Raw genomic sequence first — 27,087 nt, forward strand, 5'->3', positions numbered from 1 at the left:
TGGTCCTGCTCCTGCTGTAGCGGACAAAGGACTGATGGAGGCCAATGTAGTACTTCCCCCTCTGATGCTACCAATCCCTCTGGCCCCAGTTTTCCTGTAATCCTCTTCCTCTTCCTCCCCAACACTCTCAGACTCCCAATTACCCTTCTGCTAGACTCTGCCCTAGCTCAGGATGGAGGAGCACTTCCCTGGGCTAAGGAGTGGGGAATTGTGAAGACTGATGAAACTTACGTGGACTTTGAGTAGGTCCTGTGGGGGCATCAGTGCTAGCCCTCTCTGGAGAGAAGAGACAAAAATGAGGAAGAGCACTTGAACCTCAGTCCTGGATCAGTGTCTTTTATTGTTGGTTATATTTTAAGGGGAAAGAGGACAGATAGCATGGAAAGATGAAAGGGGTTCTCTTCCCTTCACTTTCCTTCTCTCCAAGTTTGTCTTTTGAGTGCAAGACATAGGATCCTTTTAAAATTTATTTTGAAATATATTTTACAATTTTACTGCCCCACTTCCCACAAAGCTCATCTAAGGGGAAATCTTCCTCCTGAGACCTTCGTTGGGTTGTCTGCACACATAATCAGTCATTTTGCCTTTCCAACCTCAACTCCGTTCAACCTAGGCTTATGTAAATGTATTTATAACATTTAGTTAAAAAATAAAGCTTTCTTATTAATATGCAAGAATGAAAAAGATTAGTATATAAGCAAAAAAGGGTCAGAAACAAAAAATAAAAAAGATGTTACATCCTTATTGAAAAACAACAGAATAACATGCATTCCACCATCCTTCCTCATTGAATCCTCCCTTCTAACAAGGAGAACCAGTAAATCAGAACTGACAAAGTAACTTCATATGACAATGCACGCAGCATTCCACATCAGTACTTTCCCCTTTCTCAAACACGACTCTCCCAGTATTCTCTTCTGGGGCCATTAGGATTTAAAGATAGGAAGTTGGCTAATATAATTCATAGAGGATCCCAGGAATAAGATGACCCCACGGTCTTTTGGGGCATATGAGCCCTCCCTATGCCTACCCCATTAAGGACATTAGGCTATAGCTTACCAGAGTAGTAAGTTGAATGTGTGTTCATAGGGTATTGGTGTACGGTTACAGGATGTTGATGTATGCCTCTGAAAGGATATTGGGGTGTGCTCTGCAAGTATGTAGGTTGGGGATCACAGCTGGTGCATTCCTTATCTTGACACTGTTGCCCCTTGGGGCAGGCACACTCTGAATTGCGTGTGATATTGCAGTTCTGAATAGTAAGGCCTGGAGAAGATTGAGGGTGGGAGAATGGAGGGAGACACAGCCACCTGGAGATTCCCCAGATGGGGTAAATTCCCTTTCCACGTCCACTAGAATGACCCAATAGTGAAATTTCCTAGGGCCCTTTGGGACAGCTGAGATGAGTTTCATCAAGCACAGCATCCCTACTCCTATCATCCTGACAGGCCTATACCTCTCCACACCAACTCTTGAATTCTCTAATTCATCTATTCCCAGCGGTACACTCAAAGTACTTGAGGATTTCCACTGCCCCACTACTCTGTACAGGACCCCAGGTCCCACCTCCATCTACGCCTATATTTTTCAGCAGCCTTGTTCCCACATCCTCATCCATTTTGCTCCTCCATGTCCTTAGCCCCATTCCCCTTTGAACCTCACCATTACAGATTCGACAGCTCTCACACTGGCGCTGGGCATGGTGGTCTGGGGTGAAGGAGAGTCCAGGAGTACAGGGTTTACATTGAGGATCCTTCCGATCACCATCACAGTCCCTCACTAGGTATGTGCCTGTGGAGTGGCCCAGTGAGGGATTACGGGCCTCTGGCACTCTAGCCTCATTCATAGAACATCTCACTGGTTTCAGGATCCCTTCCTAACTGTTCAATTTTTTTCTTCTCTTTGAAACATATATATATATATATATATATATATATATATATATATATATATATATATATATACATATATAATGTTTCTCTGTTCCCTCCCCCATTATTCCTGAACGTTTCTGTACTTGCCCCTCACTTCCCTCCATCCCCTTTCTTGTTCTTTCTCACCTGGATCACATAGTCGGCAGCACCATGATCTTTGTTCCACCTGGTATTCTCCTTGTAGGCAGTGGCGCTTGGCTATCGTCCCTGGTGAAAGCCCCACCAGGGTTCCCAGAACCCACAACCACCAGGAGCTTCCAGAAGCCTTGATTCCCATTCTCCAGTTCTCCGTCTTCCCTGGCTCTGCTCTCTCCAGGATTATTATGGTGGGTTAGCTCTTTTTCTGCCTCCTGCCAACCTCTTCAGATATAGCTAAGGAGGACCTTGGCTATTGCTCTAGTCTGAGCTCTCTTCAGCTTCAAGCTGTGCTCGATGAGGACTTCTGATGTGACTCACTTCTTTCTCGTGGCTTCCTAAGCCCCCTTCACCCCTGGGCCCAGCATAGTCTTCTCATACCCTTCCTGCCCCCTTTCCATGTGCTAACCAAAGTACTAAAGGGCAGACTCTGACATAAACACCTTGTGGGCTGCCTCTCTCAGAGACACTCCCTTCCTCTGCCACAAATACAGCCCCCTCACATATATACCTCTCTATCCCCTTCTGACTGAGCCTTTCCACTTGCATGGTTCCAGAATCAGAATTACAGCAGTGGAAGAGACCTTCTAACTAGAGGCCATCTATGTGGCCCCTTCAGGAATCTCCTCTATTTCATCTCTAAGGGGTCATTCAACCTTCACTTGAAGGACTTTCCTTCATTAGAGTTCTCCAAGCCTTGAATCAGCATGGAGAACTTTGGATAGTTCCAAGTATCAGGAAATTTTTCTTTTAATAACAATAACAGGATCATAGACTCGGAACAGGGAAGGACATGGGAGGTCATTCAGTACAACCCCCTCCTTTTACAGATGGCAGACTGCCATTACAGAGGAAACAGAGCTAAAGAAATTGTGACTTCTTTTTTTTTAAACCCTTACCTTTCATCTCACTGTGTATTAGTTCTTTTTTTTTTTTAATTTTTTCATGTTTTTTTTTTAATTTTATAGTATTCTATTTGATCATTTCCATGCATTATTCATTAAAGACAAAGATCATTTTCTTTTCCTCCTCCCCACCCCCCATAGCCGACGCGTGATTCCACTGGGTATCACATGTGTTCTTGATTCGAACCCATTACCATGTTGTTAATATTTGCATTAGAGTGTTCGTTTAGAGTCTCTCCTCTGTCATGTCCCCTCAACCGATGTAGTCAGGCAGTTGCTTTTCCTCGGTGTTTCTACTCCCACAGTTTGTCCTCTGCTTATGGATAGTGTTTTTTCTCCTAGATCCCTGCAGATTGTTCAGGGACATTACACTGCCACTAATGGAGAAGTCCATTATGTTCGATTATACCACAGTGTATCAGTCTCTGTGTACAACATTCTCCTGGTTCTGCTCCTCTCGCTCTGCATCACTTCCTGGAGGTTGTTCCAGTCTCTATGGAACTCCTCCACTTTATTATTCCTTTTAGCACAATAATATTCCATCACCAACATATACCACAATTTGTTCAGCCATTCCCCAATTGAAGGGCATCCCTTCATTTTCCAATTTTTTGCCACCACAAAGAGTGCAGCTAGGAATATTCTTGTACATGTCTTTTTCCTTATTATCTCTTTAGGGTACAAACCCAGCAATGCTATGGCTGGATCAAAGGGTAGATATTCTTTTGTCACCCTTTGGGCATAGTTCCAAATTGCCCTCCAGAATGGCTGGATCAGTTCACAGCTCCACCAGTAATGAATTAATGTCCCAACTTTGCCACTCACTGTGTGTATTAGTTCTAAGGCAGAAGAGTGGTAAGGGCTAGGCAATGGGGGTCAAGTGACTTGCCCAGGGTCATACAATTGGGAAGTGTCTGAGGACAGATTTGAACCTAGGACCTCCCGTCTCTGGGTGTGGCTCTCAATCCATTGAGCTACCCAGCTGACCCTGAAATTGTGACTTCTTAATATTCATATGGCACTCTAAGGATTGCAGAACACTATTTCATGAATCAGTTGGGGCTTCTAAACACCTCAGACAGATAGAGCTCAGTCTTGGGGGTGCCCTTCTAATAACAGTTTGTTTAACTCATGCTTGTCCTTTGCCTGGAAATACATGGATGTAGTTTGTTTCGACTCTCTGAGCCCTATTCAGTGCCCCATAGTAGGCACCAAGCTTTCAATTAGCATAAGAACATAGAGTAAATCCAAATTTATGACTCTCTGACCCTATTATAAGGCATATGAAGAACCACACAAAGACTGGACTCATTAAAGTTTGGTTATCAAGGGATGAAGGCAGTTTCTGGCCTTCCTCAGCCTGAAGGCCAGCCCCTGCCTCTGCAGAAACAAACTTACAGCATGTATATATGGGAGGTCCTAGTCTCTTCAGTGGTGGCAGATTCCACATGAGGTCCTTTCCTGCTTCTGCCCATTCTTGACTCCTCACTTCAAGTCTGTTCATCTACTAGCTTTGCCTTCTGGATCCTCCTCCTCCCAGTTCTGGGACCATCAGCTCTGAACTCTGCATAGTGCTGTCACACCATTCCATCAGCCCCACTCATCCTCTGTGCCTGGGCATAGCTTACCCATGGAATCATGGGAAAAGACCTCCAAACTCCTTTTGGAGACAATCTGGCTCCCTTTATGGATGCCCAAGTCAGCCCCTGCACTATACTTAGGGCAAACAGAAACTTGCCTGTGTAATTCCCACTCATTGTGCCTAGTTATGCCTTCTGGAGCCAGGCAGAACAAGTCCAATTCATTTTCTACATGCACTTGGAGTCACCCATTATATTCTGCCCCATTTTTCTCCTCAAATCTCTAGGATGTTTATCTTTCCAGGTACCCTTGTATGGTATGGTCTTAAAGCACTTCACTATCACTGTAACCTCCTTGGGTCACACTAACATTTCTCCATGGCCTTCTTAAAATGTGGCTTTCAGAACTTGAATCTAGTGCATCAGATCTGGTCTTATAAAACAGAGTATATGGTAGGGCTATCATCTCTCTCATTCTTGTCATTTTGCTTCTCTTAATGAAGCCTAATGTGCTCATATACACAAATCCCATACTCCTCATAGGTATATATTTTAGTGTGTATATACATATGTCATTATTGAATAACAGTGCCTTGGATGTAGGAGACACTTAATACTGTTTAGAGGTGAGGGAAATGTGTCTTTACCCAGACCTACCATCTGGTACCTTTGTACCTATTCATATGCTGCTGAATGAAGCTAGAGAAAATCATGAAACTCTTCTGGATGGATCTACTACAAATTTATGTTCCATAATCTCCAACGGGGGCAAGGCAATACTTTCATACCACACCTCCCTAATCAACTCACTATCCAACCCATCACAAGGGTTTATTCCACACCTTTTGACCCCTCCTCTCACCTCTTCTGACTATCTCCCCATCAGCTCAGCTGATAATTTTGCCTGATATTTGAAATAAAATTGAGGTGATTCCTGAGGAACTCTTTCTTTTTCCCTCCTCCTCATTTCATGCTACTCAAATGTCTTCCAGGGCTATCTCCTTCACCCCATCTCACAGGAAGAGGTAGCCCTTCCCCTTGCCGAGAAGAGTTCTGTGTGCACAAATGATCTCATTTCATTTGGTCTTCTCCAGCAGATTTCCCCCTTTAATTATCTCCATTCTCTCATTAATCCTCAATAGCTACTTGACCGTTTTGCTCCCATCCTCAAGAAGCCCTCACTTGGTCTGTCCATCCCACCACAGTTGTTGGAGATATCTTTCCTCCCTTTCCTAGCTGAACTTTGGAAGAAGGTCAACTTTATGCTAATTGTTCCTCTGCTTCCTTCCATCTGTTCTCTTTTTAACTCTCTACAGTCTTGCCTATTTATTGCCTACTATGTGCCAGGCAGAGTGCTAAGCCCTTTAAAAATATTGCATTTGATTGTCATAACCACCCTGTATACTCATTTTACAGTCGAGGTAACTGAAGCAGAAAAAGGTTAAGTAATTTGCCCAAGGTCACATAGCAAGTAAGTGACTGAGGCTGGATTTGGATTTAGGACTTTCTGACTCTGGACGGGCATGCTATATACACTTTAGTCTTATTCAATGGAAACTGCTCGCTCCAAAGTTAACAATGATCTTTTAATCCCCAAATCTAATAGCCTTTTCTCAATCTTCATCCTTGTTGAACTTTCTGCAGCCTTTAACACTCAGTCACCCCTTTCTTCTTGATACTCCCTTTTTTCTAGATTATGACAGTACTCCCTCCTGGTTAAACTACCTGATTGCTCCTTCACATTCTCCTTTGCTGGATTTTTGTCCAGGTTGTACTCAATTAACTATGAGTGCCTCTCCCCTGCCCTCTCAAAGTTCTGTCCTGGACTCTCTTCTCACTCTATACTCTTTTTGTTTGATAATCTCATCAGTTGCCATGGAATCAATGATCATCTCTTTGCAGATAATTCTCACATTTATTTATCTAACCCTAACCTCTCTCTTGACTTCCAGTTATATCTTCAACTGCCTTTTGGACAGCTTGAGTTGGATGACCCATAGACATCTTAAACTCAACATTATCTTTCCCTTCAACCTTCACCTCTTCCTTATTTCTTTGTTGTGTCTAGGTTACCACCATCATCCCCAAAACCCAAGCTCACAAAGTAGCTGTCGTCCTTCATGCCTCACTGTCACCCCAACTCCCTATCCAGTATTTGCCAAATTTTATTGATTCTGCCTATGAAGATATATGCCACTTTCTCTTCCAGGGATACTACTGCCATCCTGGCACTTTGCAGCTGGGCCATCCCAATAGCTTGCTGTCTTCATTTATGTATTTATGTATTTATTTACTTATTTATTTATTCATTCATTCATTTATTTATTTCTTTGCTCATTTATTTATTTATTTATTTATCTGTCTATCTATCTATTTATTTATTTATTCATTTATTTATTTTTCATTGTAAGTTATTTATTTAGTCATTTTAGAACATTATTCCTTGGTTACAAGAATCATATGCTATTCCTCCCTCCCCTCCCCCCACCCTTCCCGTAGCTGATGCTCAATTCCACTGGGTATTACTTGTGTCCTTGATCAAAACCCATTTCCATGTTGTTAGTGTTTGCATTAGGATGTTCATTTAGAGTCTACATCCCCAGCCATATCCCCTTGACCCATGTATTCAAGCAGTTGTTTTTCTTCGGTGTTTCTACTCCCACAGTTTTCCTCTGAATGTGGATAGTGTTCTTTCTCGTAGATCCCTCCAAGTTGTTCAGGATCACTGCATTGCCACTAATGGAGAAGTCCATTGCATTCGATTATACCAGTGTGTATTAGTCTCTGTGTACAATGTTCTCCTGGTTCTGCTTCCTTCGCTCTGCATCAATTCCTGGAGGTTGTTCCAGTCCCCATGGAATGCCTCCACTTTATTATTCCTTTTAGCACAATAGTATTCCATCACCCACATATACCACAATTTGTTCAGCCATTCCCCAATTGAAGGGCATCCCCTCATTTTCCATTTTTTTGCCAACACAAAGAGCGCAGCTATGAATATTCTTGTACAAGTCTTTTTTTCTCATTATCTCTTTGGGGTTCAAACCCAGCAGTGCTATGACTGGATCAAAGGGCAGACAGTCTTTTATCGCCCTTTGGGCATAATTCCAAATTGCCCTCCAGAATGTTTGGATCAATTCACAACTCCACCAGCAATGCATTAATGTCCCAACGTTGCCACATCCCCTCTAGCATTCATTACTTTCCATTGCTTTCATGTTAGTCTATCTAGCCTGTTGTCTTTAGTCTCTGCCCACTGTCCATTTTCCACTCAACAGCCAAAACTATCTTCCTAAAATGAAGTTTAACCATTTATTCCCCTTCCCCCTCCATTCAATAAATTCTAGTAGCTCCCTATTGCCTCCAGAATAAAATATAAAATCCTCTGCTTGGCTTTTAAAGCCATTTATAATATGATGTTCAGTCTTCTTACACCTTATTTACTCTTTCCATTTATTCCATAATTCAGTGACATGGCCTCTGCTATTCCTGGAACAAGATACTTCATCTCCTGACTCAAAAGCATTTTCATTGGCTACTCTCCTTGCTTGGAGTTCCTTCTTCCACTGGGTATTTGGACATCATTTCCCCATCATGAGTCATTATATTCTTTTTTTTTAACCTTTTCCTAATACCCAAGGATAAATTTGTTGTGATGGAAGTTGGAGGAGAGAGCATGGATCAATGGGGGTGCTGAGAGCATTCCTCTCTCAACTGAAAATCTCATCTAGCTCCCCAGCCAGATCTTTCCCTCTCCCTCTTGGTCTCCACTGGGGTCTTTGGTAACCTGTACCCCCCACCTCTCACCAAAGAGTCTGAGGTATCCTACTCCCCCAGGATGCTTTGTAATATAGGGACCTTGAAGCCATTTCCTTACATCTCTTAAAATGAGTCTATATTTCCATTCCCCCTCTTCAACCCACCAAGTCACATCCCCTGTGGTCTTATCATATCTGCTTTATGTTTTTCTATCTTTTTTTTCTCTCTTTTTTTGTCTCTACCCACTATAGCCCCTCATTAGATCTGGCTTCCTTGAGTAGGTGGAGTTGGTGGTCGTCACTGTGAAATGATTTCAGAAGGTACTCAACCCTGTGTTTCACTCAAAAGATATTCTCTGCAGCTTAAAATGGTACCTGAAATCACATCATTAGTAATTCATACCTTTGGTTCTTCAAAGTGATTCAATACAACATTTTTTTAGTTCTTGTTTTGTACCTGGTGCTGAGGGAAAAAGAAAGATTAATAATATTTCACAATTATAGAACATTTTTGTCACAATTGTGGCTTCTTAACATGGGGTGTCTTCAAACTTTGATGGGGGAAAATGCATTGTTATTTCCACATATTTCATTTCCTTTGTAATCCTATATATTTTTATTGTATTCTTTTAAAATATTTCTGAGGGGGAAGCTAAGTGTCTCCATGGATTGAAAAGAAGGTAAGGGTTTACAAATATATATGTAATATTTATATATATTAAAATAATTAAAATAATAAAAAAAATATATATATATATATGTTTCAGAGAAGGGATCCATGGACTTCAGAAGACTACCAAAGGAATCCATGATACTCAAAGGTTGGGAACCTATGTTTAGAGAGGAGTATCCTCTAGATAATAGAGAGCTGACTTTGTGGCTAGAAAGACCCAAGTTCAAGTTCTAACTCTTCACTTGTCCTGGATCTGGGACCTAGAACTAGAACTCATCATAAAAATCTTATGATCACAGGAAATCATTTAACTGCTCAATGCTCTCAGTATTTGAAAAAAAAAAATCCTTACCTTCTGTTTTGGTATGGACGCTCAGTAAAGATTCCAAAGAAAAGCAGTAAGGGATAAGTACTTGGGGTTAAGTGTCTTGCCACAGCTAGGAAGTGTCTGAAGTAAAATTTGAACCCAGGTCCTCCAGACTCCAGGCCTGATGCTCTACCCACCAAACAACCTCGCTGCCCCATTCCCAGTGGTTGGAATGAAAGTGCCAGCTTGCATTAGAGGAGGGTAATCTCCTCATCTGTAAATTTCCTATTCCAAAGAAATCACAGTGAGCCTGTATCCCTGGAGGCTGGAGAAGGAGGAGGAAAGCCAAGTCAGGACTCCGACTGGGAAAAGCCTATGTCTGAAAGAGAGCTGGGAGAAGCTTCTGAGAGGAGGGTGCGGTAGAGGGGTGACATGATGAAATTGAGTGAACAGTATGATCAGAAACTTCATTTTGATTCTCTCTCAGCAGCAGCAGCAACAGCTGGGACTAGACCTAGAGGCTTGCCACAATCGTGGATGAGTGTTCTCTGGCTATGAGATCTAGAAGGTGAATGAACGGTTCACTTGCTCTGCTATCTCTGGTCCCTTGCCCAGTCCCTCACACAATTTTCATGGAATGTTGTAAATGGTATTTTTTTAATCCCTTAAAGAGTTGTCCCTGTCACTGTTGTGAAAATGTTGCTTTTAATTATAATTAAAATGTTCGGAGAGGCACCCTTTGAAGGGGTTTTATATTTCACATGATATGGAAACTAAGGCCCCACATTCTGGCTTGGTAGTCAGGGAGATAATCTTGGTGTATCCTGAACCCTTTGAATGTTTTGAACCCTTTGAATCCTGCAGAAGTAGGGAATAGATTCTGGGTGGATCTGGGTCCTTTACTTCCCAAAGACCAAAGGCTCCTAAATTCCCATGATTAAGACCAAAGGTTCCTGGACAGCTCCATAGCACAGCAGATACAGCGCCAGGCCTGGAGTTAGGAGGACATTAGTCAGGGACTTCCTAGCTGCTTAACCCTGGGCAAGTCTCTTAGCCCCTATTGCCTAGCCTTACTACTTTCTTCTGTCTTAAAAATGATACTAAAACAGAAGGGTTTAAAAATGTTTTTAAAAGATGGAAGGTTCCTAACTATCCATTATTAGAGAAACCAGGGGTTCACTAAGAAAGGGTGGTGGCTGTGGACTTCTCAGACTTTGCCTGTTTTTACCCCTCACTAATCCTGGAAGAAAGAAGGGAGGGAGAAGTAGTGATCAGAAAAAGTTCTACCTCCAGATTGACTCAGTTAATGGAGATCTAAGTGGTCTGTGAAGATTTTGATCTCTAACGCCTTTCTGGTTGAGAAAGGGAAGGAGAGTCAAGTTTTCTCATTCAAAATCTCAATCCTGCCTTACTTGTTTTGACTCGATCCATGTTTTGACCATTCGATCCATGAGGTTTTCTTGGCAAAGATATTCAAGTGGTTTGCCTTTCCTTCTCCAGTGGATTAAGAGAGATAGAGGCTAAGTGGCCTCCCCATCATCTTGCAGTGTATACATGTCTTGAGGCTGTATTTGAACTCAGCTCTTCCTGACTCTAGTCCCACAGCTCTCTCCACTAAGCCACCTAAGTACCTTTTAAATCTTCTCATACTCCATCTAGATGTCTATGTTACATATGACAAAGATACAAAGAGCTACAAAAAATTCATAGAAAGAGGAATAATCTTAATAATGGGATCTTATTCCTCCCTCATCCTTCAGTATATAGGTTGGAGGGTCTACCTTCTACTCTTCTACCAGTTTTCTAGCCCCACATTCATTTTTTTTGTCTCTGTGGTTAGTCTTTATGTACTTTTTGGGTGGTGCTGAATCCTGTTGTCTGAGTGGTGGAAATATCTATGTTACTCATCTTTTCCTTGGTATAGATAGGGAAGTTAGATATTCAGTGATTAAGGAGAAATGTGGGTAGGACATTTAAAAGCTTGTTGGTACTAGGAAAACTTGTGCCCACTGGCATAGCCTTTGAAAACCTTTGAAATAGGATGAGGTATCTTTGATGAGAGGAAACTGATAAAAATCATACGATCACATCGATAGATTTGGAAAGTGGCTCAGGATTTAGACCTATGAATAAAATGTAGAACCTGTTCATATGTGTGGAGGGGACCTAGAAGGGACCCAGGCTCCAAGTCTAAGAAGTCCCTCTCAAGGGAGGAGAATTGGAGTAGTTGAAAGTTTAAAGCAACATCTGGTGGTTTATATAGTGCCCAAGCATCTCCAGCCCTGCATCTATGCTTGTAAAGTAGATGTTTCTGTGGAAAAGGGTATCCGTCTTTACTTTCTCTTTAATCTCATTCCACTTCTTGACAACCCTGCTATTAGTCAAGCTGATGCTCATATCAGCGAAGTTTACATTTCTTTGAATCAGTTTTTCAGAACTAACATTGGCATTTGTACAGTCCAATTTATTTACAATTCCTTATGCCCAGCCAAGCTTAACTGGTCACTAGTAATCCATTTATTATTGATATAAAGTAGTGTTTTGCAAGAACTGGGCATTAGGTCCACAATGGTAGAGGACTGGGTGTTTGCCACATCTGATAGATGACAGTACATCTTTAGGCAAAATGGCAAAATATCCTACCAATAAAGAAAGGGCCAAGTATGACGTTGGAGCTTCTTGAGCATATGTAGGTGGGAAAAGGGATGATGAAGAGAAATGGGGTAAGACCTTTGAAAAGATTTAACTTTGTCTTTTTTTTAAGTATATCAATCCAGGTTTAGTTAAATCTAGTCTAGGATACAAACATTTTCCCAAATAATTCATACTATATTTTGCCTTGTTTTGGTGCCATTAGTGTAGGGATTTAATCTTCCCAATTTTTTGTGGACCAAAAGGATCATTCACATAGAGAGCACACTTTATTAAGTGAAATCAAAAGTGTAAGGTACTAAATAAAGTAATAGTACTAAAATTCCCAAGCTCCCCCGCATCTTTGAAAACAAAATCAACAATATTAGCTTTACTGTCATGCTTGAGATTTACCTACCCTATCTTCTGTATTTTGTCAAGAAAAGCTATGCTCAGAGGTCATTTATATAAAAATACTGTCAGTAATTCTTGGGCTCAAAAGTCAAAGGAGTCAGTAGAACTTTTGATCTGCTATAATCACCTTGCACTCTTAGTGGATAGCAGGTGACCATCATCTCCTGTAGAGATGGCATTGATTTCTGGCAGTTCTCCAGGTGAAAGTCTGATGAGTCAAAAGGATAACCAGTGGGTGTTCCAAGGTCAGGAGCAAGCCAGTGACAGTAGCCATATACCCTTTTTGACTCCCCCCTTCCCCATACCTCTCTGGCCCACCAAATACAAGAGGATAGATTGAAAGGGGAAGGGAGTAGGGACAGAAAGACCTGTGAGGAGGCTGTTGTTATTGTATAAGTAACTCTGCCTGTTTAATGATCATAAAAGAAATAGAGCAAAAGGGGGAGATGTGAGAAATATGCAAAGGTGGAATCAAGAGGACTTGGTGACTGATTAAAAGTTAGGTTTGAAGTAGAGAAAAATGTCCATGATGATGTCAAGGTAATGAACATAGGAGATAGAGACAAAAATGATAATCTAGATGGTTTAGAGGGAAAGACACAGAGTTTTGGACATGTTGAGTTTGAGTCGTTAATGAGACATCCAGGGAGAGACAGTCTATATAGATAGGTGAAGATGTGGCCTAGAGTTCAGAGATATATAGATTTGATAGTTATCTGAATAGAGATAGTAGTGGGAACCACAAAATTAAGTGATATTGCAAATGGAGAAAGTCTAATGAGATAAAAAGGTTCATTGGGGACACTCTAATGCAAATACTATCAACAAAGCAATGGGTTCAAATCAAGAAAACATCTAATGCCCAGTGGACTTACGCGTCGGCTATGGGGGGTGGGGAGGAGGAAAAGAAAATGATCTATGTCTTTAACGAATAATGCTTGGAAATGATCAAATAAAACATATTTTAAAAAAAAGGTTCATTGGGGAATATGCACTTTAAGAGTCTTGGAAAAGGATGGGGAGCCAATGAAAGAAATAGAGAAGGAGCAATTAGAAAGGTTAAAGAAGAATTTGGAGAAGTAGAGACACATACAGAGAGCCAACCACCCTATCCTGGCTAGTGGTCTATGCTAGTTCACCTAGTCTCTTGCCAAAAATAAAAAGTTTGTTGCTCATACTCTCCATTTGACTTTGAAGAGAGAAGAAGAGATGTTGGCCATCCCCCAGCAGCTGTCACTCATCCAATATTAATGCCTTCTATCCTTAGCAATAGATTCCAATCCCATCCCCATCCCCAGTAGAATGTGTTGGATGGATCCCCAAAGTGAAAGGTTGCTCAGCAGGAACAGGTAGGCTTTGAAGTTCAGGGAGACAGTGAGGTTTTATGTTTTGACAAAAGCCAGTTGTTTTTTTCTGCTGAGAAGAATATGTATTATATATTAGTACATCATAAAGGCAGGGATGTGGGCCAGGAGACTGTGAGGTTTGATATAGACCATAATAGAGCACAAAAGCCAGTTGTTTTTATTATTGACAGATATACTTACCGAAGGCAGGAATGTGGTCCTGGGAGACAAGAGGACAATAATTAACCTTACCTTTTTCACTTAGCTTTGTTATGTTTGGGTTCATTTGGGTGCCAGTACTGAGAGCATCTTAGAAATAAAAATGACTCTGTGGTTCCAGCCTGCTTTTTTTTTTTTTGTCAGTGCTCTCTGGTTTGGGTGACCCAGAATCTCCTTGGTCAATGGTTATTGCAGGGAATTTCTATTCTCCTCAAGCAGATAGTTATTTGAGATAACAAACTTCAGTTCAGCACCAAACATTGGCACTATGTCTTAATCTCTAAATGCCAGAAAGCACCCTGCTTTTGTTTGACTGCCGCCTCCTTTTTGGGAAAATTTCATTTAATCGATTTAGAATATTTTTCCATGTTTACAAGATTCATGTTCTTTCCCTCCCATCCCCCCACCCCCCTCCTGTAGCCAATGAGCAATTCCACTGGGTTTTACATGTATCATTGATCAAGACCTATTTCCATATTATTGATGTTTGCACTAGGGTGATCATTTAGAGTCTATATTCCCGGTCATATCCCCATTGAACCATGTGATCAAGGAAATGTCTTTATTCTGTGTTTCTGCTCCCACAGTTGTTTCTCTGGGTGTGGATAGCATCTTTCTCATAAGTGCCTCAGAATTGTCCTGGATCATTGCATTGCTGCTAGTAGAGAAGTCCATTACATTCGATTGTACCACAGTGTATCAGTCTCTGTGTGCAATGTTCTCCTGCTTCTGTTCCTTTCACTCTGCATCAATTCCTGGAGGTCATTCCAGTTCACATGGAATTCCTCCAGTTCATTATTCCTTTCAGCACAATAGTATTCCCTCACTAACAGATACCATGATTTGTTCAGCCACTTGACTACCTTTTTTTGCTGATTGTGGTGATTCATAATTTTAGCTACAACTAGAGAGTGTCAAACTTGCTTTTATCAAGATGAAGCTTTCCAGTCACTGCACCAGAGCAGTCCAGAGCTGAAATGGTCTTAGAGAGAAATCTCTTTAGAAATAAAATATAGAAGTTGGTAGAAAAGAGAAACTCATTGGCTGCAAGACCAAGGGACCCTGAGCAGATATAACACCATTCCCAGAAGAGAGCATACCCAAAAGAATACCATGATAACATCATCAGAGGATATTGAAGATGTGAAGGTATGAGTTTCCTTGACCATATGTGTTTCCTGTGTGGGTATACAGGTTCCCAGAATATGCTTCTTTATGCATATCGTCTGTAAAAATTTATTAAGTGCTTACTAGGAATCCAGCACTGTGCTAGGTTCTGAATATACAAAAAGGAAAACTAAATGGTTCCTTTTCTCAAGGAACTTGTATTCTACATGTATAATACACACATACATACACACAAGAGGAATAAAAAAAATAAACATATACAGAATGAATGCCAAAGAAATTTTTTTGTTCATCCTTCATTTTCAAAAGAGGATCAATGATATAATGTTTTGACTTGCACATGAATTGGGTTTAAGTGAAGCAGAGTTGCCCCAGATCATTGACTTCACTCACTCTTCCAGAGTCATCAAGGTCTATTGGCAAGAAGATAAAAGTCAGGACAACTGGCAATGGCTTGGGATGCAGTGGATGATCTTGGAGTCTTCTAAGTCTGACCAAGCTCTAAGGGCCCCACAGTACTTTCTTTTTTTCTGTGATTTCATGATTCATGTTGTTTCCCTCCCCCACTCCTGGAGCTGATAAGCAATTCTACTGTATTCCCCCTATCTTGATGTCCTCTTTTAATCTTGGCCTTTTTCCTTTCTAATATATCTCTTTTGAATTCATGATATTGAAAAGCTAGATAGGGGGCCAGATTGTGAAGGACTTTAAAAACTAAACAGAAGAATTTAGGGGCAGCTGGGTGGCTCTGGATAGAGAGCAGAGCCTAAAGACCGGAGGTCCTGAGTTCACATTCTGGTCACTTCCTAGCTGTCTGTCCTTGGACAAGTCATTAAATCCCCATTGTCTAGCCCTGAATTGAGACTGATACTTACTATCAGTTCTAAGCCAGAAGGTAAGGATTTAAAAAAACAAGAAGAGGAGGAAGAGGAAGAGAGAGGGATGAAGGAGAAAAATTATTCATATTTGTTCTTAGAGGCAAAAGGGAGCCAGTGGAATGTATTGATTACAGGAGTAACAGATTGGATCCCTTTGGTGGCAATGTGAATTGGGGTCTGGAGAAGAAATAGGAACCTGTTTTAACAATGGCAGCAGGAAGTCATGAAGACCTGAAGTTAAAGTTGGAGTAGCTGTATGAATGGAGGGAAGGCGATAAATACAAGAGATGGAATGGAGGAAGAAATTGTCAGGTCCAACAGCCGAGTGAATGTGTGGGATGAGAGAAAGAGCTCCTCATGAGTGCCCTCCATGCATGTGCCTGTCTCTTGGTGTATGCCCTTCCCCAATGATAGATTTATACTTGTGGGACACCGTACCATGGAATCTGGCAAGACAGGCTATCCTTTTGTATTCCATTATTTGCCATGTGGTGCTGCTTGATTAATGTTATCTGTTGGCAATAATGTTGGCACTAATGTTGGTAAAAGGCTGGTAGAGCATGGTTTTGAGTGGGTGAACGTTGATGGAATGTTTCAAATGGAGAGTCACTTTCCTGGGGGACTTCATGGCAGAGATATTGCCCCCTGGGCTACAAAATAATTTCCATTGAGTGTATGACATGTCTAAACCTCCTGAAAGAACAGGATGTTGATGACTAGGAACCAGATTTCAGCTAAATGCCAAAGCTCTCACAAGTGTGATACAGAGGAAGACATAGCAAGCTTTAATGTTCAAAACATCCCTTCTCCCTGGGGCCCCCCACATGGTTTATGGTTTTTAGATATTCAGATTTCTCCTTTGCCCTTACCCGTTCTTCCTTTGCTCTAGATTTATCTCTCTACATGTCACATCCGCCCAAAGAGACGAAAAACGCCTTCAGAGCAGTTACTAGGCAGTTTTTCATCTTTATTTCCCCAGCAGTGAACACAGTGCTTTGTATGCAATATGTAGCTTGATGAATAATTTTTTTCCAATCTTCAGTATGTTACTGTCTTGCTCATAATGAATTTTTTCTTTAAAATAGTTAATAGTTTTTTTTTTAAACCCCTTACCTCCTGTCTTAGGATCAATATTATGTATTGGTTCCAAGACAGAATAGGTAAGGCCTAGGCAATGGGGGTTTAAATGACTGCTCAGGGTCACTCAGCTAAGAAGTGCCTGAGGCTGGATTTGAATCCAGGACCTCCTATTTCTAGGGCTGGGTTTCAATCCACTGAGCTACCCAGCTGCTCCTGGTTTGTAGCTTTATAAAACTGTTCTTCCAGTTTCAAACTGATGCTACACTTTATAGGAATCAATAATAACTCTTCCAGCTGTCATATTCCTCTCAAGGTCTTTGTTTTTTAAGGACTAAATAAGTTGTTTCATAGAATTAGTTTTTTAGTTTTTGGCATTATTTTTTGTTTGTAACAGTATCTGCCTTTGTGCTTTAGCGTAATTGAGTCTGTTTCTTTAGTGGGGCTTGACTTCACAACACGAGCAACCTCAGTAATATTAGTAATAGTCACTGAAGTGTGCTCCTTCAAAATGACAACATTTGCAAGTTTCTTTGAAGTAATATAATTCTTTAAAACCACAGAATTTAAAACACAACAAAAGAACAATGAAATATATGTGTACCTGCTCAGTCCAACTTTATTTTGGTCATAGTCAGCAAGTACATGAATATTTCATTGTTCTCTTTTGTTGTGTTTTCAATTCTGAGGTTTTAAAGAATTATATTACTCCAAGGAAATGTGCAAATGTTGTAATAGGCCTAGTGTCAGTAAAAGCCCACTTGCTTGGCCACTGCTGGCACAAACTGAAACCATATCAAAATTATTGCTTATTCCAAATAATTTGCACACTACTATATAATCCTGGGTTGATTCATATTTATTCCATACATAACTTGTTGCAAATAGTTATTTGCATGTTGTCTTCTCCCTTAGATTGAAAACTCCTTGAGGACAACAACTGACTTTTGCCTTTCTCTGTATCCCCGATGCTTACTGCAATGCCTGGCACATAGGAGGTGCTTATTAAATGTTTATTGACTCCCTGACTGATCTATGATTCCCAAGACACTGTTGCCTGTAACATCTCTCCTCCCTTTTCTGCAGAGACACCATTTCAATTCAAAAGTTTATCAAATATTCATCAGGCTACCATGCTCACTTCTGGGGGAACAAAGATTTAAAAAAAAAAAAACTGCCTCACAACTACTTTTAAGGAGTTTTTAATCTACTTGGGTGGATGTGACATGTAGAGAAAGAAGTCTAGTGCAAAGAGGAGCAGGCAAGGGCAAAGGAAAGATCTCAATATCTGAAAGCTTTGTTACTGATGAAACCCACTTTTTAAATTAAAATTATCATTAGAATAATATATGAGCTTACATAGCTTCTCATGAGGAGGTGGTGGAGGTTTAGGGGGAGGGAGGGAGAGAATTTGAGACTCATTCTTTGAAAAATATTGGAAACTTTTTACATGTAATTGGGGATAAATAAAATTTAATACTTAAAAAATAATAGCTAACATGTATGCAGTACATAATATGGGCAAGACAATGTGCTAAACGCTGAGGAAACAGAGAAAGGAAAGGCAAAAGATAGTTCTTATCCTCAAGTAGCTACCAATCTAACAGGGGAAACAATACACACACACACACACACACACACACACAATTTTTCTACAACCAAGTTATATACAACATAAATTGGAATCATCACAGAATCATGCAAGAGCCAGGTCCTTTGATTTTATTATTTTATCTGCTCCTCACAACAAGCCTAGGAAGTGTGTGTTATTATTATCTCCATTTTACAGATGAAAAAACTGAAGCAAAAAGAGGTGAAGTGATACTTCCAGGGTTACACAGTTTGTGAGTGTCTGAGGACAGATTTGATCTCAGCTCTTCCTGACTGCAGGTCTGGAAACGTTTTCCACTGTATCACTTAGCTGCCCGGAAGAATTCAGACAGGCACATATGCTAATTTTAGAGCTCTACAGGATCTTTAGAGGTCATGCAGTCCAGCTCCTTCATTTTCCAGATGTCTCAACTGAAATTTACATAAGAGAAAAACGACCTGTTCAAGATTATGCAGGTACTAAGTGGCAGAAATAGGATCCGAATTCAGGTCTTAGGACTCGAAGTATAGCCTTCTTTCCCCCATTCCAGGCTGCCTCCCAGGTGAATAAATACTATAATTCTAACAAAGGAACTTTTAAACACGTCTTTAAATTGGTGAGGTACATTTCTTCTTAAAGGAAGAGAGAGACTCTATGAGGTGGAGGTAAGAGGGAATGCATTCTGGGCATGGAAGATGATGGATGGGAAGTGGAGGAACACAGAAGCCATTTCTATTGGATTGCAGAGCATGGGGAGGACCACGATGGAAAGCATGCTGGATTTCAAATCGAAGGACCTGGGCTCAAAATCCCAGGGCTGCTCTTTGCAATCTGGTTGTCATTAATAACCTCCTTGAGTTTCAGTTCTTCCTCCGTAGAATGAAAGGTTGGGACCATCTAATATCTAATTTCCTTTCATCTCTAAATCCATCTAAAAATCTAAAATTTAAGTCTAAATCTTATGATCTTAGAACAGTCCCAGTCTTTCATGTCCCAGTAGCCAGCCAAAATCCAGGAATTCTTGAACTTGTGAAGCAGTCACCAGGGCTGGCAATACCCATTTCTCAGTATATTTTTCAGGATTGCTGGTTGCTGATTACTGATTTGTGCTCTGAGAAGAAACAGAAAGGCAGAAAGCAGACTCAGGCTCACCTAGCAAGCACATGTTCCCATGGCCACATGTTCAAGATGTGGGTCCCCATCCCTGCTGAGTAGCGGGTGAGACAGGAGACAGGAAAGGCAGAGAATAACCACCCTTTCTTTCTTGAAGTCTAAGCTTCTAGAAGGAAAGAGGCAGGTATTTATCTTCTGTTCTTCTCAGAGCCTGTTGAGTGTGTGGTTCTTCCTTACTCAGTCCCCAATGATCTTTAACACAACCCTAGTTCCAAGGACCCAGGGACCTCTCAGGGGTTGTTGAGTCACACACAACCCTCTTTATTCAGGGGGCCAGAGCACATCTCCCACCAAAGAGGGACAGAGTGCATGCCTAACTCCTCCTCTGTTCTTTAGGCACTCTTCCCTTTGGTTACATGATGACTAAAATGATCTCAAGAGACTGATTTTGGGGTAAGAATATAATTTTATTGATTATACTAGGTTAATTGGTTAGGCCAGCATCATAATTGTTAAGTAATGTAGGTCTCCATGGCTCTGTCTCAGGGACAATCTGAGCTGTGTTAGGCAGCTTAATAAATGGATTTTTAGGAGCTCAGCTCCTACCTTGACCATCCAAAGACATCTTTAATTGGCAACAGCTGATTAAGAGGTGGTCCATCAACCTCCCCATCCCCACAGATGGGCCTTCTCCCCTTCATTTATTAGCCAAATTCTGTTAGAAAGGGAGATATTCCTTGGGATTCCCAAGGACAAAGAAAATGCAAAACCCAGCAGACTGGATGATATATCTCTGCCTCAGATCCCAGACAAAGGAATATATAGTAGTTCTCTCTATTATGTAGGAATTAACACAATATGTGAAAAATAAATTCTCATAGTTAAATAGCTGCTATCCCTAATAGATCAGTGGGGTGGCGGTCCATGGGGCACATTCATTGCCTTCTCCAGTTCTTCAGTTTTGTGGGGCCTGGGAGAGACTTGACATCTTTTCAATTGCTTTCCCCCATGCCTTATATATTTCAGCCAAGTCTAAATGGCACTGTTCTTAAAAGGCTTCTGAATGCCATGCAAATTATTCCAGCAGTACATTCAGTATGATTCTTTGACAATCTCAAAATGAATAATATTTTGTTGAGGGTCCAGACCCAGCATAAGTGGTGAGCCTGGAGATTACACACACATCCAGATACAAAGGTATTCAAATTCAGCAAGTAAACAACATTTTATAAAGTTCTTGTAGGTCTCTACCTGCCTGGTACTTCAAAGGACTCATCTTAACCCAAAACAAGAAAGAATGAAACTTAAATGAAAGAAATAAGAATATTATATACATATATATACACATATATATCTGTGTATATGTATATATGCACACACACATATATATCTATATATACATATACACACACATAGCAAGAAGGAAAACCAACCTTCCCCTTTTGAATAAAAATTCCTCCCCTGGGACATGTAGGGTAACCCATAAATTTCTCCAGTGATCCTTGAAAAACCAGTGGATGTTCCAAATGGAGATCTGAACTCATTCAAGTATACAATGAGCAGTTTAGCTAAAAAATTTTTAAAAAAATCAAACTCAGATAAATCTCATATATGTGGGGCTTCTGAAGAGATACTAGGTACTTGGACTTGATTGGAATCAACCCCCAAATTCCAAAATCCCCAAGATATTATCTACTGCCCAATGAGCCTGCCTCCCACAAACGATTCTGTAGACTCAAAATGGAGCCTGGAATCATTCCAGAGACAACCTGTTCTGGATGGAGCCTGACTCAGGCTAGTTGCCTTATGGCTTAGGTTCAGTAATGCAACAAACAGACACTTGGAGATCATTCAACAATAAACAAAAGGATAATATACTTAGCCACAGCAGGATATCCAATAAAGACAGACACTGAGGACATCTTGATTTGATTCAGATGAGCAAAGATCTTTTGCCTGCCTTGCCCAGCTAAGCATCACTTTGTACTGATGACCAGGAAATGATGTCAACAACCTGAACATTTAATCCCCTAAAATAATCAAGACTGGAGGATAGACAATTCTGAGGGACTTATGAGAAAGATGCTATCCACATTCAGAGGAAGAACTGTGGGAGTAGAAACACAGAAGAAAAACAACTGCTTGATCACATGGGTCAAGGGGGATGTGATTGGGGATGTAGACTCTAACCAATCACCTTAGTGCAATTATCAATAATATGGAAATAGGTCTTGATCCAATGATACATGTAAAACCCAGTAGAATTGTGTGTCAGCTATGGGGGAGGGGAGAGGGAGAAGGGGAGGGAAAGACCATGAATCTTGTAACCATGGACAAATATTCTAAATTAAATAATAAAAATTTTCAATTAACAACAACAAAAGACTGGAGAATAGTTTTAATACTTAAAAAAAATTAGCCTAACTTGGGACAGAGGGGTTAGGCTGTTGCTCCTACCACATAATCAAACTTCAAAGAGAGAGGAATCAAGGTTCTCTTGAGCTCTGGATAATTATGTTTCCTATGGTGGGAGAGAATTCTGGAGGGAATTTTTAAAACAAAATTTGCCTCATGTCTTTAGTCTTCCTCAAAAAGGAATTAAAAGGATTTTTTCTAGAAAGGGTTCTCAAATCAGGTATGAAACATTTGTTTACATCAAAAAAAAAAGCCGAAAACCTAATCAAGCATTAATAAATACAAAAAAGATAAAATAATAACCCATAACCATAATTATACTACAAATCAAAAAATAGGCATGATGAACAGATATTTCACTTTCACTTCAGACCTGAGCTATTCAAGCAGCTCACAAGGTCTAGATTTCTTGGCTAGTCAGATCTGACTCTTTAGTTCTTCCAATTTTCAGGATGATTCTATTGAAGGCCATCCCCAAAAGTCGAGTGGCTGTCAGAAGCACCTCCCACTAGACCTCTGGCCCTGACTCAGGAACCCAAGAACCCTTGCACGTGGGAAGTAAACATCAAAGTGGGAAATATCCATTTTTCAGGATTACTGGTTGCTGGTTTCCAATCTGTGCTCAGAAAAGACCTAGGCAGAAAAAAAGGCATCCAGGGAGTTGGGCTTAAACCATGTGCTCAAGTTGTGAGTCTCCAGGAAAGGCAGGGAAGGGTAAGAAATGACCCCTTCTCTCCAACGAAGTCCAAGGGAGACCCGACAGAGTCTCTAAACATTCCACTCAAGCTGTTTTTCCTCAGGTCCTCTCATAGCCGGATGAAGGGGCAGTTCTTCTTGACTCAGACACCAATCATATTTAATGCAACCCCAGTTACAGGGACCGGTGGACCAATCAGGAATGGCTGTGATGTATGTCCATCTAGTGGCCAAAATATGTCCCATTAGGAGGGGCCAGAGTGCATCCCCAGCTCTGTGGAAAACATTCCTAATCATCCCTGATACACTAAAGTTTCTTATTTTATTTCTTTGCCTGTGAAAGGGACTTTTTGTCAACCATAGATAGGGGTACTGCAGTGAGACTGAAGCTACCTCCCTGTAATGTGGGCCAATGATGCTATTCTCTGTCTGTCTATCTCACTGTCTCTCCTTCCTCTCCATCCCTCCTTTTGTGCTCTCTCTCTCTCTCTGTCTCTGTCTCTGTCTCTCTCTGTCTCTGCCTCTCTCTTTGTCTCTCTCTCTCTCCCTCTCTCTCCATCTCTGTGTGTGTCTCTCTCTCCATCTCTCTCCATCTCTGTCTCTGTCTCTGTCTCTGTCTCTGTCTCTGTCTCTGTCTCTGTCTCTGCCTCTCCCTCTCTCTCTCTCTCTCTCTCTCTCTCTCTCTCTCTCTCTCTCTCTCTCTCTCTCTCTCTCTCCCTCCCTCCCTCTGTCTCTGTCTCTGTCTCTGTCTCTGTCTCTGTCTCTCCCTCTCTCTCTCTCTCTCTCTCTCTCTCTCTCTCTCTCTCTCCCTCCCTCTGTCTCTGTCTCTGTCTCAGTCTCAGTCTCTCTCTCCCCTCCCTTCCCACCACCCAACCCCATGTCTCTCTGTCTTTCTATTTGTCTGTCTCTCATTGCTCTTACTTTCTCATTGAAACTCCATGGTCCCAGCTGACTCTAGACACACAGTTCTCCCTTCTTATTTACTCCTCATGAACTATGGTCATGAGCACCTTTGGCTCATCATTAGCCTGGCTCATTAAGCATGTTTGCTTTGTCTAATAAAGCATATGGTCACAGTGGCTGTATCCTAGTGAGTGTTCATTGATTGAGAAGAAACTATCCAGATGTAAGGTAGGGGCTGAAATCTCTATTTTGTCTAATTTTATCATTTAAAAAATTGGTATTTCATCATTTCCCAGTCTAAATTAAGAACCCAGTTAGTCCTACTAGAGGCACTTAGGTGACACAATAGATAGAACACTGGGTCTGGAGTCAGGAAGACCCAAGTTCAAATTTGACCTCAGACACTAGATAGATCATCCTAGGCAAATAATTTAATTTCTCTCTCAGTTTCCTCAACTGTAAAATGGAAATGATACCTCGTAGCTCCTAGGACTCCTGTGAGGATCAAAGGAAATTTCTTAAAATGCCTCTAGTAGTTTAGTAAATGCTTGTCTCTCCTCCTTCTTCCTTTCCTGATTCTTCTTCCTTCCATCCTTTCCTCAGGGAGAAGCCACATGCCTGTAATGTGCTGAAAGAGGTTGACTAAAACTTGTAGAATCAGCCTCCTCTAGTGGCCAGTGGGCATTGTACAGATTTTTTTTTTAAACCCTTATCTTTTGTATTAGAATCAATATTATGTATTTGTTACAAGGCAGAAGAGTGGTAAGAGCTAGGCAATGAGGGTTAAGTTATTTGCCCAGGGTCACACAGCTAGGAAGTGACTGAGGCCAGATTTGAGGCCAGGATCTTCCATCTCTGGGCCTGGCTCTCAGCCTATGGAGTCCAACAGAGTTGGCCTTCCCCCTCTGCTTCCCTCCTCCACCCCAGCTGACCCCCCAGCTTTTTAGGAAGACTGGGAAAGAACCAAAACAATTCTGATAGGACCATTTGGTTGATACATTGCCTACTGAAGTACCTGGTGGATAGCTCTGGTATTGTATTTCCTTTTTGGTTAATTAATATTGTCATCTTTGCTGTAGTTAAGATGTATAGTAAATTGATTATACTAGTACAGGAGTCACATGTAATATACACTAAGTATAATATACAACCTATACTTGTGTCACAATAGCACATGTTAGGATATCAAAACCAACCACTTTATATCCTCAAATATTCCTTTTCTTATTCTCCTTTATAGATTTAAAAAATACTTTAAAATCCATATTTACTTTTGATTACCTAATCCACAGACATCCTGAACCTGAGGTTACTTCATTAGTACACAATTATGTTTTGGAAAGGTGGACATTAGGATGAAGTGAGCAAAACAAGAGGACCATTTATGCAGTAACAACTACATTATAGAGAAAAAACAACTTTGAAAGAATTGAGAACTCTGAACCATGCAATGATCAACTGCAATTCTAGAAGACTGATGACCAAACATGTCAACATACCTTTTTAAATATATCAATCCATGATGACTTTAATGATCTCAAATGGTTAAAAGATATGAACAGGCAAATTGAATTTTTATATGTTCTCTGTCTTTTTTTTTTAACCTCAATTCTTCTCTTATCCATAGATCTGATAGGTAAACACTTTAGTGCTCCCTGAATTTGTTTATGGTATAACCCTTCATTTCTAAGTCACAAATTCATTTTTTACTTTATCTTGGTAGATGACATGTGGCATTGCTCTCTGACTAATTTCATTCATACTGTTTTCCAGTTTTCCCAGAAGTTTTACTCAAATAATGAGTTTTTCTTCCAAAAGCTTGAACTAGATTACTATGGTCATTATCCATTGTGTTTTTTAATTTGAAATTTAATTAAATTAATTAATTAAAATATTTTTCCAACACTATCCATAAGCAGAGGACAAACTGTGGGAGTAGAAACATTGAGGAAAAGCAACTGCCTGACTACAGCGGTTGAGGGGATATGACTGAGGAGAGACTCTAAATGAACACTCTAATGCAAATACTAACATGGCAATGGGTTCGAATCAAGAACACATGAGATACCCAGTGGAATCATGCGTCAGCTATGGGGGAGGGGAGGAAAAGAAAATGATCTTTGTCTCTAATGAATAATGCTTGGAAATGATCAAATAAAATATTATTTAAAGAAAAAAATATTTTTCCATGGTTACATGATTCATGTTCTTTCTTCCCCTCTTTCTACCCCCTCCCATAGTCAAGGAGCAATTCCACTGGGTTTTATTTGTGTCATTGATCAAGACCTATTTCTATATTATTTATATTTCCACTAGAGTGATTGTTTAGAGTCTACATCCCCAAACATATTCTCATCAACCTATGTGATCAAACAGTTGTTTTTCTTCTATATTTCTGCTCCCACAGTTCTTTCTCTTTCTCTTAAGTCTCTCAGAATTGTCCTGGATCATTGCATTGCTGCTAGTAGAGGAGTCTGTTACATTCAATTGTACCACAGTGTATCCATCTCTGTGTATAAGGTTCTCCTGGTTCTGCTCCTCTCACTCTGCATCAATTCCTGGAGGTTGTTCCAGTTCACATGTGTTGTAAGGATATAGGATTAACTCTTTGCTGCAAAGCAGGAGAAGGAAGTCCTACAAGGCAGGAGCAGGAGGTCCTTCAGAGCAGAAAGGTTCCAGACCTTTCTTGAGGAGTGCCTTGGGGGAGTCTTGGGGATTGACAGGCTGTTGCTTTTCCTAGCAGTCAAGGAAGCAGGAGGTTGACTTCTAGGGTAGACCTAGTGGGATAGTTATACTTTCTCCTGTGGCTTTCCTTTGATACAACCTGGTCCTGTGAAACCTGTGTATGCTGAGATATTCCTGCAATAGCTGCTGAAGCCATCTGTTAGTGAGCTCTTCCTTTTGGCCCTTGTTCCTGTAAATTTCAAGTCTTCCCAAATTTATAACTAACTAAGGGGGAGTAAATTTAATTAGTTGTAGTTAGCTAGATTTGTAGGTAGTGAAAATTATTAGATAGTGGGATTTAACAATTTGGTTTGAGGTTTAGAAAAAGATCTTCCCAATTCCCTTCCTTTCTTCCCTTACCTTAAAATAAACTGTTATTTTGTTATAATTATAGATTTTACCCATTATTTTAATATACTTATTTCACATGGAATTGCTCCAGTTCATTATTCCTTTGAGCAAAATTGTGTTCCATCACCAACAGATACCACCATTTGTTCAGCCATTTGGCAATTGAAGGGCATCCCCTCATTTTTCAGGGTTGTTTTTTTTTTTTGCCACCACAAAGAGCACATATTTTTGTACAAGTCTTTTTCCTTATTATCTCTTTGGAGTGTAAACCCAGCAGAGGTGTGGCTGGATCAAAAGGCAGACAGTTAA

General features: G+C 40.6%; 1 protein-coding gene across 6 annotated transcripts in view; it reads left to right on the top strand.

Annotated features, from left to right (window-relative positions):
- Positions 1-27,087, top strand: part of LOC100014763 (sodium channel epithelial 1 subunit alpha) — a 158,362-nt gene that overhangs the window by 42,768 nt on the left and 88,507 nt on the right. Inside the window, exon 6 of one of the 6 annotated variants that reach the window (XM_056799265.1) lies at positions 9,780-17,893. The exons of 4 other annotated variants lie outside the window; for them this stretch is intronic. In XM_056799265.1, the coding sequence (XP_056655243.1) occupies positions 9,780-9,850 (71 nt within the window). In that variant the 3' untranslated portion in view covers positions 9,851-17,893. Of the gene's footprint in view, positions 1-9,779; positions 17,894-27,087 lie in introns of those variants that run through there. One more of the 6 variants, XM_056799264.1, reaches the window with a different exon arrangement.

This window comes from Monodelphis domestica, chromosome 5 (assembly GCF_027887165.1).
Source record: "Monodelphis domestica isolate mMonDom1 chromosome 5, mMonDom1.pri, whole genome shotgun sequence".
In the NCBI taxonomy this organism is placed as follows: domain Eukaryota; kingdom Metazoa; phylum Chordata; class Mammalia; order Didelphimorphia; family Didelphidae; genus Monodelphis; species Monodelphis domestica.